The 17289-nt window shown below is 37.7% G+C and overlaps 1 protein-coding gene across 5 annotated transcripts in view; it reads right to left on the bottom strand.

The window, feature by feature from the left end:
- Window positions 1–17289, bottom strand: part of STIL (STIL centriolar assembly protein) — a 67530-nt gene that overhangs the window by 41655 nt on the left and 8586 nt on the right. For 4 of the 5 annotated variants that reach the window (XR_014238107.1, XM_082370215.1, XM_082370214.1 and 1 more), the window contains 8 exons: window positions 14475–14976; window positions 12315–12401; window positions 8434–8541; window positions 6291–6403; window positions 5784–5971; window positions 4582–4829; window positions 1942–2025; window positions 169–255 (listed from right to left, as the gene is read on the bottom strand). Coding sequence is in view for 4 of the 5 variants with exons in the window: in XM_082370215.1 (XP_082226341.1) it covers window positions 169–255; window positions 1942–2025; window positions 4582–4829; window positions 5784–5971; window positions 6291–6403; window positions 8434–8541; window positions 12315–12358 (872 nt within the window). In the remaining variant the exon portion in view is untranslated. The remainder of the gene's footprint in view (window positions 1–168; window positions 256–1941; window positions 2026–4581; window positions 4830–5783; window positions 5972–6290; window positions 6404–8433; window positions 8542–12314; window positions 12402–14474; window positions 14977–17289) is intronic. The other variant, XM_082370217.1, reaches the window with a different exon arrangement.

Below are 17289 nucleotides of genomic sequence, written 5' to 3'. Positions count from 1 at the left end.
GTCTGGTTTTATTCCCGTTTAATATAATGTTTGACTTCCTTAGTGTGTCCTTCTGGTTTGTAAGTATTATAAAAGGTTAAGGCATTGCATGAACTTTAAATAACACCAGTAAAACATGAATGGAGGTAAAGATCAAAATAAAACCCTACAGAAAAAAATATCACTTACCTTTCTTGAATAGAAGAACTGAATACGTAGCGCAAGCAGCAAGCCCACACCTGAGGACTATAGATATGTATAATTCCAGACAGCCAGCTAAAACAAAAAATAGAAATTAAAAACTATAGTCATTTTACAAAATAGTACTTAACATCCTTTAGATTATGTTCTTCTCAAGGTAATGTGGCAGAAATTCTTGGCATTCACCAGGAACAGATTAAAGGGCTCATAAATAAGAAATCTATGAACATTAAACCATGCTGATAATTAAGAGGGAGACTATAGATATACCTATAACCACAGACAGATACAGAGAGAGAGCACTACTTTCTGTCCTCTTCCACCTGAAATGATGGTAAAACTGTGGGAAAGAAAATGGTTAACAATAGAGGTGAAAGCAGAAATCAATTAGAATCAATTAGCCTGCATTAGAAAGAATAGGCTGAATTAGGGGAGAAAGAAGTTAGCAGCCTAAAACCATAGAGTTATTGAGAGGATTTAAGTCTATAAATATACAGGTAGGCTGAAAAACAGAAAACTCTTCTTTTAAAATATTTTTTTATTATTTTTTTAAGTATTTATTTATTTATTTATTTTGGCTGCACTGGCTCTTAGTTGCAGCATGCAAACTCTTAGTCGTGGCATGCATGCAGAATCTAGCTTCCCGACCAGGGATCAAACCCCGGCCCCCTGCATTGGGAGCACGGGGTCTTACCCACTGGACCGCCAGGGAAGTCTCAGAAAACTCTTAATAGATATTCACTTAGCAGCAATAACACACAGCCACTACCAGGACCAGAGCAAAAGGACTGTAAGGAGATTTCATGGTCCACAGAACATTTCTGTACTCTCATTTTTTTTTTTTAAACATCTTTATTGGAGTATAATTGCTTTACAATGGTGTATTAGTTTCTGCTTTATAACAAAGTGAATCAGTTATACATATACATATGTTCCCATATCTCTTCCCTCTTGCGTCTCCGTTCCTCCCATTACTCTCATTTTTTAAGTCTGCGCATACCATTCCCACATATGGGTTCCCTTCCCAATCAATCCTCCCTTCTATTATCTACACACTTAAAGGTCCAGCTCAAGTTTGCCTTCTCTAAGAAAATGTCCCCTATCATCTCTCTTGCAAACAGTAATAGTGCTCACTGTCTAAATTGTTTATTTCATAGTAAATCATATACTTTCTTATTATTTATCTTTCTATGTGGGAATATTTGAATATTTTATCGCCTCACCTTTATTAATTCCTTGAGGAGCTTTAAATCCCAACACAGTATAAAACATAATACTATGTATAGGGTAAGCACTCAATAAATACTGAATTAATATAAATTTCTGATTGAATAATCTATCTAAATGTCATTAACCACCAACTCGAAAAGAGATTGCCATAAACACTAAAGAGAATTTCTGCAAAATTGCCTGGCAGTGAATTTTAAACAGTGTTATCCTGACTCCTGAGTTCTTCATGGTGCCTTAAGGACAGGGGTAGTGAATAAGGTTAAAGAAACAGGGCTGTAAGGCTTCAACTTCAACCAGAAGAATTCAGCTTTGTTTTATATACTGGAATTCTTCCTAAGATTGGAAAAAAATCTTGTTTTAACTGATTCAGCTGTTAAAATAAGAAAGCTTAAGCATCATTGGCATTTATGGTTTTATAAGGTGATCCAAGTATTAATGACATATTCATAGAACAAATGATTCACATGCTTATAATATACATTTGAATACATATATGGCTGAAAAGGTTTTCATAAGTAATGCAATACTTACATTCCCACTAATGGTAGAGAATAAACCTTGGGATCAGATTCCAGCAAAAGTAACAATTTGCGTGTCTCATCCATGGTAAGATATCTAAACAGAAGACATTCATGTAAAAACAACTGGAAATATGCACTTTTACCTAAAAGAGATAATCTGAGTGCTGAAGAAGTATATTTCAAGCAGAGGAGAGGATTCAAATGAATAATTTCTCTTACATACACATGCACACAAAGAAAACAGTTCAAAGTGTAGAAAAAGATTCTAGTAATTATGAGGATGACATGGAAGATATTTAATATCTTAAAATTTCTATATATTAAAATGGTCATTGAAGATTACATACCTTTTGAAAAAGTTTGCTCTAAAAGTATCAACTTTTTTTAATCAAAAGTATTAAAATCAAGGCTAACAATTTCAGAACCAAATAGGTTTCCCTGGGAGAAATGAATTTCCTGTTGCTGGAAGTATTCAAGCATGCAGGTGACTTGACAAGATTGCAACAGATGTGACTTCTCACTGAAGGAGGCTGAATTAGGTGAGGGATATTCAATCTTCCATGTACTATATTCCTCCAACCGCTATCAAAGAATTTTGCAACCATCATGATAGAACCCCAAAGCTCACTTTTCCCTAAAAGGACATTATACTACATTTATACTTTGTTAATATAATATACTTATTACTGACAATAAGTTTTAAGAATATGGTAAGTACAACTGTCAAGAGTTTACTGTTATGGCTTTAAAACACAAAAGTAAAAACAATGCCATCTGTGATATAAAGTCTTAATAGTATCACTGAGGATACATTTTATTGCTATAATAACCCTAAAACACAAAGATGATGAATTTATCAAGCCATGTGACAAGATGATTAAGCCTGAGTTGGCACAAGATTTATGTATCAACAATGACCCTTACACCTGCTTTGAGAGCTCTTCTGCCTTGACAACCTGATAAACCAGCTTAGGCTTTCCATGATTTTCCCAGGCAATTTGGACACACCTTCCTGCTTTCCCTGCACTATATATAAACCCCTATTACGTTTATCCACATCATGTTTACATGATAATATACTTAGTGGACAGTAAGTATGGTTTTTTAATCTATTTAGTGCCAGTGTATAACACAATACTATTCCACAATGGATCCTAATAAATATTAGGGTAAACAAGTGAATGTGGTCAAAGAAAAAGGCAAACGTCATAAATTAAATAATTCTAGGTAGAAAGGGGCAAGAGGAATAAGTGATTAGATAGAATATTGAACATCCAGGGTTACTACTGGCATGCCAAGGGGTCACAAAGGAATAATTCAAAGAAAGGTAAATTCAGGCTTCACTAGATAGACACAGGTACTAAGGAAAATAAATTAATTTTTTGGTTAATTTTAACACAAATTTCTATGTACCGATTGAGAAGTATTTTATTACTCCAAGAGAATTAAATGTTCAATTTAATTCAAACACTTTTTAATCACTATCACCTTTGACCATTCCATGATTTTGGAATATAGCAACGCTTTTTCTTTTGTGCCACCCCAACCAGAAAGGTGCTCTGATCAGCATGTGGGAACTTTTCTTGCTGTTCCAGGGACCTCTGAAAAGAAAATCCTTTTTCTTACCCTCTTTTGAAGAGGCATTTTTGGTAGACAAGACTTGAAGTTGAGTTTACCTTGCCAAACATTTTCAGCTCTAGAGACCTAACAGGAACTAGGGTGGAGTCAGTGGGAAAGGAAGCCAGAAGTGAATTGCTTAGACTTTAAAGCAGTTGGTGCTTACATTGTCTGACTTAGCTCAGTAGACAATGGATAAAGAAAGTGGATGAGGATTCAGGGAAGCAGCCCTGCTGAGGATCAGAAAGCAAGCAATTTGGCTTACATTTCCTAAGAATCTAAGAGCGTTAATAGGAAGCTAGAGAGGATGCTGCTTCAGCTATGTGAGGAAACTCCACCCTCAAGTGGTTGACAATTTGGTAAGCAAGAGTATTATACATTATAATTTAATAATCTCCTTTATCTGCAGTGCTCATTATTCACAATCAAAACTGCATATTATAGGGCTTCCCTGGTGGTGCAGTGGTTAAGAATCTGCCCGCCAATGCAAGGGACACGGGTTCGAGCTCTGGCCCGGGAAGATCCCACATGCCGCGGAGTAACTAAGCCCGTGCACCACAACTACTGAGCCTGAGCTCTAGAGCCCGCAAGCCACAACTACTGAGCCCACGTGCCACAACTACTGAAGCCTGCGTGCCTAGAGCCCGTGCTCCGCAACAAGAGAAGCCACGACAATGTGAAGCCCGTGCACCGCAATGAAGAGTAGCCCCCGCTCACCGCAACTAGAGAAAGCCTGTGCACAGCAACGAAGACCCAACACAGCCAAAAAATAAATTAATTAATAAATAAGTTAATTTTTTTTAAAACCCCTGCATATTATAAATAATTCTCCAGCCTCCATTAGGCTCATTATCAGAAAACTATATTCAGCAAAAATTAACAACTTTTTCACCTTCCTTGGTTATTTATCTAGCTGCCACAGATCTCAGGCATGTAAACTGACCAAACAATTATTTCATATTGTGTGAATAACATGAAAATATACTAATGTGACGAATATTTAAAATTTTGGATGAATAGCTCTTTTACTTACCCATATTTATAGGTACCTTGAACTCGAGAAATATTCAGATTACTGCTCAAGTTTCTTGCCAGAGCTGTTGGAATAATGGGGATGGGCTTCACAGGTGTGCATTTAAAGGTATTTGCTAGAGTTACTGCTGCCCAATCCAAGTCAAAATCCACAGTGTCCAGACTCTCCCTGGAAGTGATATGAGCTCTTAGGGAAAGCAGTTTACCACAATCCAAGGAATCTTTGCTACACACATGATGCTGCAGAGCCTGAGGAATCAATATTATACAATTATTTTAAAGCTTTGAAATTTGTCCTTATCTCTGAAGGTTTTGTTTCATATATCTTACATTAACAAAATTAAACAATTTCTGATTTGCAACATTTCAATTCTCTTATTTCTTCCATGTGACCAAAAGGTTACATGAATAATTATGTTAAAGCAAAAAAGATTTACTAAACCAAGCTCCATCACATATTTCCAACCTATATGTCTCAGCAGCATTTTAAACTCTTACTGGAGAATGTCGCTTTCAATAAATATTTATTACGTGGCTAAAAATGGGCATAAATTAACTTTGACTCAGTCTCAGAGAATCTAAGGTCCATTCCTCTCTGATTCTTTTCTTATTACCCCAAATTGTCAAGTTAGTTCTTCCTCTGTAGTTGCTCATGCAGACTGTGCCCTTTCTGGTCTCACTGCCACCACTCTGCTATAGGCTAATACACCCACCTCTAATACACATCTGACTACTGCAATGGCCTAACTATTCTGACTTCAGTCAGCCCTCCCTATCACATTAACCATCCCTGATTTAACAGTATTTCCTCTTTTCAAAAATTTTCAATGAAAAACATGGCCCATTAGATAAAGTTCAAATTCCGTAGCCTGGCAGACAAGGCTCTCTATGATCTAAACAAACTAATACTCAAGTCTGACTGCCCACAAATCCAGCAAAAATCTCCACCCTCAATGTTACCCTGAGCACATCTTGCACTTTGCTATCTTGGTCATGTTGCTTCCTCTTCTGGAATGCTACCCATATTACCTACCTAGGATTTCTGTCCTCAGAAGCCATATCTAATTGCATTTTAGGTCAACATCATTTAGTCAGAAATTAAATGAATACCTATTAAATATGGGTTTATTAAAATATAACACAGTACACATAGTTTGATTCTTGTGTTGAATAAGGAATAATCACATTATCAACAAATCTCACCTTAAAAGCTGAATTGAAGTTATCTGCATTATGCACTATTATTTCTCTTGAACAAAGTCCTTGAGTATGAATTTTGCATGGGATCACAAAGTCCCCAGGAAGAGAAGCAGTAGGGGTTCTTTCTAAGCATTCAGGTACCTCTCGACCAGGATCAAAACGATCTATTGTCAATGTCACACTTTCTTCATCTGAAGAACAAAAATAGCAGTTATTATATTGCACGCCAATTATGAAATGTGAAATTAACCAAGCAAGCCTAGATTACAGGAAAGCATTTTGTTCATACTAAGAGTACACTAAACTTTCATTTAAAAAGAATGACTTTCATATATATTTATCCACCTGACCAAACTGTAAAGTCTATGATGAGTAGTGTCAACTTTTACTCATCTTCATAACGTTGGTATACAGTAAAGAAAATTAGCCAAAGTACATTACAGTAATTGACTGAAACAGTAAACATAAAATCTATTATACTCATAAAAATAATTTTTCAAAGTATATTACCTTCATCTACTGTGAGAGAACCAAGTAAAAAGCATGGCAAGTTTTCTTTATTCTGCTTAGCATGACGACAAGCAAGTCGGATGGTCTTTTCAGTTACCACAAGCTTTGGATTTCTAAAAAATAACAAGTCTTTTACAAATGTGGTGGATCTGATAGCCTAAAAAACCTTCCTGCCATGAAATGTTGCCTAAAATATAATACACATCTTTTAAAATGTATAGAAAGATCACTTTTGGGAAATCCTAGGGTCAAAGGCAGCGGGTAAGGAGGACTGCCTGGAAAGCAGAATTGCAATAAGCAGACACTGAAGTTATAGTTGTTCTCCAGGCATTCATAAAATTCTTAATTTTATGAATTTTAGGATCAAGAACCTATGAGCCCTCCTGTTTTTGTAAACAAAGTTTGATTGAAATAGTCACATCCATTTGTTTACATATGATCTATGGACTTCAGATACTAGCATTATTGAATACAGAATATAAATACAATTCACATGTTTAAAGAAATATAAAAGGGACTCTAAAATATGAGTAAGGAACAAGATACTATCAAAAAAGACCAGACAAATTTATTATTCCATAAACTGTGTGTATATATTATAAATAATCTTTCACATATAGAGTATACTCCCACATTTACAAACCTAAATGAACAGATTAGATGGCAACTAAGCACAGCTCAAGAGAAAATTAGAAGAGCTGAAGAATAAAAGAAATTACTCAAAATGCAGCAGAGAAAGATGGCAATAGAAAATATAGGTTAACAGACACATAGAAAAGAATGAACAAGTCTGACAAATATTTAAACTTCCACAAGACACTCTCTGTTTTTGTCAATGATACCATCCTTCTCTGAGAACTTAAATACTTTTTTTTTTTTTAATTTATTTTTGGCTATATTGGGTCTTCGTTGCTGCACATGGGCTTTCTCTAGTTGTGGTAAGCGGGGGCTACTCTTCGTTGAGGAGCGTGGGCTTCTCGTTGCGGTGCCTTCTCTTGTTGCGGAGCACGGGCTCTAGGCACACAGGCTCAGTAGATGTGGCACGAAGGCTCAGTAGTTGTGGCTCGCAGGCTCTAGAGTGCAGGCTCAGTAGTTGTGGCACATGGGCGTAGCTGCTCCGTGGCATGTGGGATCTTCCTGGACCAGGGCTTGAACCTGTGTCCCCTGCATTGGCAGGCAGATTCTTAACCACTGCACCATGAGGGAGGCCCTTAAATACTTTTTGACTTGTAATTTTCCTTTAGTTCCTCTATTCAGTTGATCATCAAATGCTATACATTTCTTCAAAACACCTTGTTTCATTCTTTCCTCTTGGTCTCCACACTGCTACACTGCTCTAAACCCTTATAAGAGCTAGCATTTATTGACTACCTCCTATGTCCAGGCACTGTGCCAACTGCTGCTTTACAGCCTGTCTCATTTAATCCTTACAAGAGTACTATGAAATAAGTGTCATATCCCCATTTTATAAATAAGGAAACTGATCCTTGGCTACTTTACTGAGGTCACTTAAATAAGAAAGGGTAAAATCAGGATTTGACCCTCCAGGAAGTCTGACTCCAGTTACACCACCTTAAACCACTACAGAATAAATCTACATTCCTTGGATTATAGAAAATCATTTCGCATTAGGCTGACTCTAGGGTCTCCCCACTATGATCCATCCTTCTTAGAACTCTGCTTTTAGCAAGTAACTCTCTTATATATAAAATCTCAGTGGATCTCTATTTTCTATTACCTGAAGACTAAGCTTCTATGTCTTTCACGATCCTGGCCATACCGAAATATTTTATGTCCCTTCTAAAATGGGCTATTCAACTCAAAATCAATCTTCTCAGTGTTCTTCAAAGACACCATGCGGAAGCATGACGAAAAACTCAGTTTTTATTATATTTTGTCTCTTTTGAATTCCTATAATACTTAGAACTTTAGATTTGCAGAATATTTTAACTGTGAAATTAAGATTACTTCTCAAAAGCACAAGGAACAGATTTAAGAAGCAGCAGAAAGAATACTTTGTATGAGGGGAGCTCCTGAATGGAAAAGTTTAAAAAAGAAAAATGGATCACTGTAATCATTGCCTTACATATTCTTTTGACTCCTGTTTAAACTGGTTTGATTTGGAAAGAGAAACGTTTTATACCTGTGGTAATTGAGATGTAAGTAGATATAATCTCCAATTGGCACTGGGTTCCAAAGCGCACATTTTGACGGAGGAAAATAGAAAGGCACCATCCTGCTTGAAGAAAACCTTAAAAAAATTTTTTTTTTAAAAATCAAAGCACAATGAAAAACAGTAGAAATTTTATAAGAAACAGTTTAACTGTAAATGATAGGGATTTCAGATTACTTTTGTAATTTTAGAAGACTTGAAAAATATTTTTAAAAAGTAAAAAGGAAAGAAAAATCGCTTGTAACTCTACTATCAAGAGAATAAGCACTCAAAATTTAGGTATGACTTTCTGTCCTTTTATCCTATCCATATATATATTTATATACATGTGAGTCTTTTTAAAAAGAACTGGGAATATCAATTCTATAAAATCTTCTTTAAGTAACTGAAAAATGAATATAAACCATGAATTTACATTTAAATTTAAAATAATATCCATCCTTCTGAACTGATTTCTAAAGACTGTTTTTTAAAAAAATTTTATTTATTTATTTATTTATTTATTTTTGGCTGTGTTCGGTCTTCATTGCTGTGCGCAGGCTTTCTCTAGTTGCAGCGAGCAGGGGCTGCTCTTTGTTGCACTGCACGGGCTTCTCATTGCGGTGGCTTCTCTTGTTGCGGAACACGGGCTCTAGGCACGCGGGCTTCAGTAGTTGTGGCATGTGGGCTCAGTCGCTGTGGCTCGTAGGCTCTAGAGCGCAGGCTCAGTAGTTGTGGTGCATGGGCTTTGTTGCTCCGTGGCATGTGGGATCTTCCCAGCCTAGGGTTCGAACCCGTGTCCCCTGCATTGGCAGGCGGATTCTCACCCACTGCGCCACTAGGGAAGCCCTGAACTGATTTCTAGATGATTTCTAGATAATACTTAAAAAATTATGAAAAGCACAAAAACTTCTCAGGGTTTTCAAATTTGGTATCTTGGGCCCTATCACGTAAGTTTTTTATGTTACTGTTCTGTGTATTTTTTGGGTTTTTTTGGCAGTGCCACGTGGCATCAGGCACCAGGGATCGAACCTGTGCCCCCTGCAGTGGAAGCGTGGAGTCTCAACCACTGGATGGACAGGGAAGTCCCACACATAAATTTAATTAATGAAGCATCAAAAGGACATCATTAATAATTCCTCCACAAAGATCACACAAGCAATGTAAAGCAAGGTTTCAATGTTAAATCATATAGGATATCATCACAGAGTTTTTAATCACATGTAACTAAAGCAAGAAAGCTCTGACAGTGAGCTACTTACAGAAGTGCATTTGCATGGTAGATTATGAAATAGTTGAACTGAAAAAATATTTATCATATCATGCACTAAGAATATCTTGTTCTAGATCTTACTTTCATGTTTCATCTGATAAAACTTCTCAACTAAAATATTAGCACCAGGGACTTTCCAAGTGGTCTAGTGGTTAAGAATCCGCCTTCCGATGCAGGGGATGCAGGTTCGATCTCCGGGTCGGGGATCTCACATGCCTCGGGGCAACTAAGCTCCTGTGCCCTCAACTAATGAGTGCTCGGGCCACAACTAGACAGAAGCCCATGCACTGCAGCGGAGGATCCCGCGTGCCGCAACTCAGACCTGGCACAGCCAAATAAATAAATAAATAAATATTTTTTTTTAAAAAGTCAATTGCAGTAAAAAAATATATATATATTAGTCCATTTACTGATCACTTACTATGTACCAGGCATCCTACTGGGCACTTTACATATACAATATTTCTCACTAAAACTGTTCCAGAAACACTTTATTGTCCACTTTATAGATAACAAACTGTAACTTTTATAACTTGATACAGCAACTAAGAGGCAGAGCTGGAATTTGAATCTAACTGTGGCTGATTTCAAAGCTTATACTACTAGAAACTGAATGATGTAGTGCTTTATCCACCACATTCTTAGCTATTTGCTTTCAAATCTTTGTCTGATTTGAGCTCATAATATCTATAAGGATTTTTAATCTCCCTTTTTTGAAATGAGGACACAGTCTGAAATTAAGAAATTTGTTCAAGGTCACAAAGGTAGTAAGTGACCAACTGTCAAGTTATCTGTGTCTCTATATCTAATATATTTATTATTTACCAATTGGTGAGAGGCACTATGACATAAGGGTTAAAAGCAAAGCCTGGAAATCAACTGCCTAGGTCTGAAACCTGGCTTCAAAATTTGCTGGCTGTGTGACCTTGATCAAGTTATTTAATGTCTCCGTGCCTCAGTTTCCTCAGCTGTTAAACAGAATAACATCAGTATCTCCTGGTAGAGTTATATTGAATATGAGTCAATATACGTAAAATGCTTAGAAAAATTCCTGGCTTATTGTAAGTGCTCAATGTTAGCTATTTCTTTTTGTTCTAAGTAGTCCATTGTACCTTTAAAGCCCAACCTACACTACTTCAGGTTTACTTCCTTGTAGTACAGAGTAGAAATCATTCCAGGTTTAAATACTGGCTATACCATTTACCAACTATATAATTTTGGATTGGTTAATCTCTCTATGCTAGCTTCCTCATTTAAAAAAAAAAAAGAGGGGGATAATAATAGTACCTACTCCTCATGGGTTTGTTGTGAGGATTAAATAAAAATAATGTATGCAAAGTGCTCAGCACAAAACCTGGCAGAGCAAGATTTCAATAAATGCCGTTATTAGTCTTTTTCTTAATCTAAGGTATACAGGTAGACTTTAGAGGCAAGAGAGACACAAACGCCCTGAAATTGGGTGCAAAATGTTGCATGTATGTATAAAAGTATTTTTCCTTATAGGGAATGAGATTCATGGCTATCAGATATTCAAAGGGGTCTGTAACCAAAAATAATTCAAAACTGCTGCCCTAAAGCCCACAGATTACTGAAAACCAGAGTTCAATAAATGAATTAAAAAACTAGAGTTGAATATACCAGGAATAATCAGTTTAAATCACACAAGTATATTATCTTCCCTAGAATGTAAGGAATGGATTTGACCCAATAATAAAATTAAAGAGAAGAACAGAGGTTGACGAATTTTCAAAGAATAAGAGGTAGCAACAGGACAGAACAGAAGGGCCAAAATTAAGCAAAAGGAATATGACAGCCTCTTTGGGTCATGTTTCCCATTGTCTTCATCAAGAACATCTGGCACAAAGAAAAATAATACAGAAAATAAAGGTAACTCATGGATGCAACTCTAGTTTAGAAGAAAAAAATCCACACGTCAGCATTAATTGTTCTTCTCTGGGGGAAAAAAGAACAATAAATGATCCAAAGAGCCAAATAACACAAGCCAATTTGCCTGGTCCTCACAGTAGTGACAGATTGAGAAAATCAGGAGACAGGTGGCAAGCCCCTCCTTCCTACACCACTTGAGTGGGCAAAGGCTTAGGGACATGTAGGAAACTTGATACATCCAGTGTGAAATTTTTCCCATCAAGGAATTAGGGTTTAGAAGAAGGAAGGAACTCAACCACTTTCCCATTTGTCTAGGATGTAAATAAATATGTATGTGATCTTTAGCCTCAAAAGTTCAGGTACTATTTTTCATCAATAAAAAGACCCTCTGTGAAACTAAAATAAGGGAAGGAGGAAATGAGACTAATATTTACTGACTGCCTACTATGTCCCAGACCCTTTAGTTTAGTAACCTTATTTAACCCTTCACAATTATCTTCCGTTAGATATTACTGTCCCCAATTTACAGATGAGGAAACTGAGGCTTAGAGAAGTTAAATAACTTGATCACAGTCACCCACCTAATAAGTGGTAGAGCTGGGATATGGACTCAGATTTTCCTGGTTCTAAAGATTACTTTTTCCCCTCTATTCCAACCCAAGTTATATGAGCAGCTCTGAAAAAAAAACATTTTGTAAAAATATTTCTATACCTGGTATTCATCTGGGTCCCTGTGAGAGGATACGTAGGCTCCATGATAGTTAGTGAATGATTTACTCAATTTCACATGCTCAGGATCCTAAAGAAGTAAAAAGAATGTTATTAATGAGTGACAAAAACAAAAACTAAAAGGAAACATGATTTAACCACATATTAACAAAATAATAGACAAAGTTAGGTTACTTATGTGAAGTGTCTTCATCCATAATTAATAAAGTGCTTGTGGATTCTGATCATTTTCATACTTTACAGTATTCAGTATAATTAATGTTAATATTTATTCTAGGCAGCAAAACCCACCAATATATCTATTCATTAAGGAAAGTACAGATACTGCCCCAAGATCCTTGTATGAATTTAGTGAGCTGGGTAGGGCAGTAGTATTTTGGGCATGAGGTTTTGACCAAAAGCCTCATAATATTCAGAAAACCACAAAGAAGCAAATAGGAACAATTCGGGCCAGATGTTTATCAGGTCTATAATAAAGTCAACGAATCTTCAGTCTTGTGGAGATGGGAGGCAAATGCTGCATACCCACAAACTAACTTGTATCAGTGCCAAGTCAGCGGTGTTTCTTTGGCTCCACATACCCTCTCTGGGTAATCTCATCCACTCTCAATTGTTTCCACACCTATCTGTATATAACAAACTTTCAATTTCCACCTCTCTTTTGAGTTTCAAGCCCATATTTCTAATTGCCCACTGGATATCTAAATCTAAATATTACCTAAGCAAAATACAAACCTCAAAGTCCTTTCTTTACAGTTCATTATTTGCTATGTCTTTTTACTAAATCTTAGAGTTAATCTTTAGGCCCTGTACCTTCTACTTCAATTCTAGCAAAAATGAATTGTGTAAATCAAGATAAGGAAGGAGAGAGTTATTCATGCTGGTGCAGAAGTCACTAGAAGAATTTTTCAGTTAAAGTCAGAAGCTGGAAATATTTATAAGAACAAAATCCTATTGAAAGTGCCCTTGTAAGGTTGATAAAAAGTTAGAGGTATCTGGACTTCACGCAGCTTCCAGGCAATGCATGCTTTAAACTCTAAAGTCCTTCTATGCTACTTGGTTGTCATGGATAACAATATTCAGATTGATAGTTGTAACTCTAGGAAGTAATAAAGTGCCGTTTTTCTTCATTAAACAAAAGAGTCTTAAAACTCCATATCTGTCTGCTCTTCCTTTATGCATTAGGGTAAAAAGATAATGTTGACCTACTTCTCATTTTAGAAAAACACACGAGACAATTTATTCTGACAGTAACACACAAGCAATTAAAGCTAGTGAAACATAACACCTATACCTAGCAAAACATATTCTCCCTGGATAATAGAAACCATCAAGTCATCCTTACCTCTTCCTTCCTCCCTCTTCCCCGATGTAAATTCTGTCTTTCCATCTCTGCTACCTCAGTTCCTGACTTCATCAGCTCTCACCAGATTTACTGAAATGTCCCCACAGTGCTGCTAGAAGGATATTTCTATATAAATCTGGTCAAGTTATTCTGCTTGAAGAGTTGATGGCTCTTCTCTATGTACAGAAAAAAGGACCTTCAAAATCTGGCCCCACCCTATTATTATTCCAAACTTAACCCCTATTTACTCCTCCAACAACACAATCAAAGTTAACTACTTGCAGTTTCCTAGTATCTTTGCACACCGGCTGTCCCCTTTACTTGGAAAGCCCTGGTAAACCCCCATCATCCTTCACAATCCAATCCGAATGTCAACTCCTCTGTGAAACCATTTCCTAGGCACCATGGTGGTGTTACTAACGCCTGTGTTCACATACACAGCATTTTCACGCTTTGCTGTTTATACATTACTTCCAGTAGACCACGAACTTCAAACGTTAACTGATTCCTTACTATGTAGCTGTCCGAGCACACAGGGCTTTAGTCAATAAATTTTCACAGTAAAAACTTTAAACGGCACGTTATCGATTGCAAACCTCGTTCACACACCTACGTACAAACGATTCCCAAGGAATTCATGGTCCGCTTAATTTATTTCTCCTACTAGCTTCCCTTCACTTCATTAGTCCAGGCTCCTGGAGGCCTGAACCCACCACTGGGCCCTGAGTGTTGCCCACCCTCCTTCCCCCCGTCCTGCTGCCGCTCCTCAGGGGAACCGAAGCACATAGCCCCACTCACCGCAACCTCCGCCGAGTCCAGGTTTGTTTGTTGGGCCGGAACAGAGGTCGGCCCCAAAGAGCGCCTCCGCCGACTCCGCCCCGCCTCTGGGACGTTGAGGTCGCGGGAACCAGGGCGGCAAACAGAAGCTCGCAAAACCGAAGTCCGCGCCACGCCTGCTAACTGGTCAGAAGCCCAACCCGTCAGGGAGCAAGGGCGGTGCCGAAGGCGTCACGCACGGTCGCCGCGACACCTTGGCGCTCTAGCCAATCAGCGCCCCGCACCGGTCCCATACCGACCAATCCCAAGCTTCCGTGCAGAAAGGAGGGCGCCACCCGCGCTCCAGGATTAGGTTCCGGAGGATTTAAACACTTCAATTTCGTCAACGGTTAAGTTCCGGGGTGGGGCGGGCTTTGCGCACGCGCAGTGGAAAGCCTAGCCTGGCGGATGAGAGGACGGCAGAGGAAACCGGAAGTGCTCGTTGCCCTGGTTCTCACTCGGCGACTAGAAGCGTACCAAATCCCTTGATTGGACAAAAAGAGAGGGGAAGTTAGATTTCTTCCCTAAGAATCGTCCTCTCCTCTCAATAACATAAAAAAAATTTAATTCCTTCTTGTTTGAGCAGAAAAGAACGTGACAAATTTATAAGCCATTTATACTTATCTCCACAACGAAAACTGGTATTATGTATGGTATTGGTATTATATATAGTATTGGTATTATATATATATAGCATATGTTATTAGTATTAGTGTGATGATTTATAGTTATCTCCACAAGTATTGTTGGTAATTGAGCCTTCTCCATTATCATATTCGATTGTCCTAACAGTCAACGTAGGTATTACTATCCCTATTCAACAAGGGATCACACAGCTAGTTAGTGCAGAGTCCAGATTCGAAATGTCAAATGTCACTTACGTTTCTCTAGACTTTTGTTAGTTTCTTGAGCAATATGGGAGTGTCTTGAAGTCTGTGCTGCATTTGTAGGCTGTCTGGTTCTGAATATGCATCCACCCTTTTGACAGAGTGAAAACACTATCCTGAAAAATGTATCAAACTAGCCAAGAAATATATGCTCCATAGAGTGTCATTCTCTGCTTTCCTGGAAAAATTCCTAGAATCTAGGGCACACATTTTAAGAGAAATGCTGGTGAGTTCCTCAGCTCTGGTGTGAGAACAGGAAGAGCCTCAGCCAGTGATGCACGTCTGACAAAGTTGGCTGACCCAGTGGGGAACTTTGGAGCAAAGATTGCCCATTGGAGGAGTCCCACATTAGGCAGAAATGACTAGAACCCTTGCTGTGCTCAGTCATTGCCTGGAGCTTCCCATAAAGAGCAAGCACAAAATTAAGGGAGATCCAGAAGACCATAAGAAGAGGCTGTCAGCCAAGTGTACTCTGCGCAGCTAATTGTCATGTCCTTTCTAGAGATACAGGTGGCAGACTTTGATGGCTGCCATGCTTTACATTAAGTGCAAAGGCCCTGGGGTGAGAGTTCCCTGGCATCTTCAAGGAAGAGCAGGAGGCCAGCATGTGCTGAGCAAAGTGGGTTAGAAGAATATCAACAGCTGAAGAGGGAGGAGGTGCTGGTAGATCAAATAAGGCATTATAAGGACTTACCTGCACTCTTCAGTTAGACTGGAAGCCAATGGAAGATTTTAAATAGGAGAATGACAAGATCTGATTTTAGGTTTTAAAAGTATTACTATGGTTGCCACATAGAGAATAAACTGTAGGGAGCAAAGGCAGAAGCAAGGAGACCAGTTAGAAGGTTGCTGCAATAACGTAAGGGAGAGATTGATGGCTTGAACCACAATGGAGGTGGTGAGAGGTTGTTAGATTCTGTGTATATTTTGAAGGTAAACTCAATAGAATTTGATTACAGAGTGAATTTAGGATGTAAAAGAAAAAAACTTTGTGTGGGCCCCTCATGATTTATGTTTTCTTTTAAGAACTACTTTAAAATATCTGAAAGAGAAATGTAAGATGATATGAATTAGACAAAAAGGAAGGGGCAAGCATAACACACAACTCTCTACTCCTTAGGTGTAGGCTGGGCATGTTGACATCTTTCCAAGGTGTACAGTATGTAAAGGAGTGGGGAAAAGAGTAACTTTACAGTGGAGAAACCTGACCATCAGTATTTCAGCCAGGTGATCAAGGCCAATAGTATGTATACTTGATATGCTGTGATGAAAATGGCACTTTACCTCTGTGGTCTTCCTTCCAAATAATCTATAAACCCAGACTTATCCTGAGAAAAACATCAGACAAATTCCAACAGTGGGGAATCCTATTAAGTATCTGAACTGTACTTCTCAAAACTGTAAAGGTTATCAAAACAAGGAGAGTCTGAGAAACTAGCAAAGAGGAGCCTAAAGAGATAACTAAATGTAATGGGGTATCATGGAACAGAAAAATAAGACTGGGTTAAAAACTAAGAAAATGTAAATAAACTATGGATCTTAATAACAGTGACCAATATTGGATAGTTAATTGTAACAATGTACCATACTAAATATAAGATGTTAATAATAGGGGAAACTGGGTGGCGGGGGAGTGGGTATGAGGAGACTCTACTATATTCTCAATTTTCCTGTTAGTCTAAAACTGTTCTTAAAAATAAACTCTGTTTAAAAAAAAAGAAAGGAGGGGGCAAGAGGAGAGTTGAAGTATACACTAATTTTTTGAACAGCAATAAAATAAGATAAATGCCTTCTTTTTTGCTTAATAATAACTCAAAAAGACTTCAATTAACCATTTTGTTACCACTGGACTTCTAAGCAGGATATACATTAAATGCTATGGATGGAGTAGATATTTTTTGAATTGAATG

Source organism: Balaenoptera borealis, assembly GCF_965194805.1.
Source record: "Balaenoptera borealis genome assembly, chromosome: 1".
Lineage (NCBI taxonomy): Eukaryota > Metazoa > Chordata > Mammalia > Artiodactyla > Balaenopteridae > Balaenoptera > Balaenoptera borealis.
Note: the sequence above shows the minus strand (reverse complement) of the source record. Positions and strands in the feature narration are given on the sequence as shown.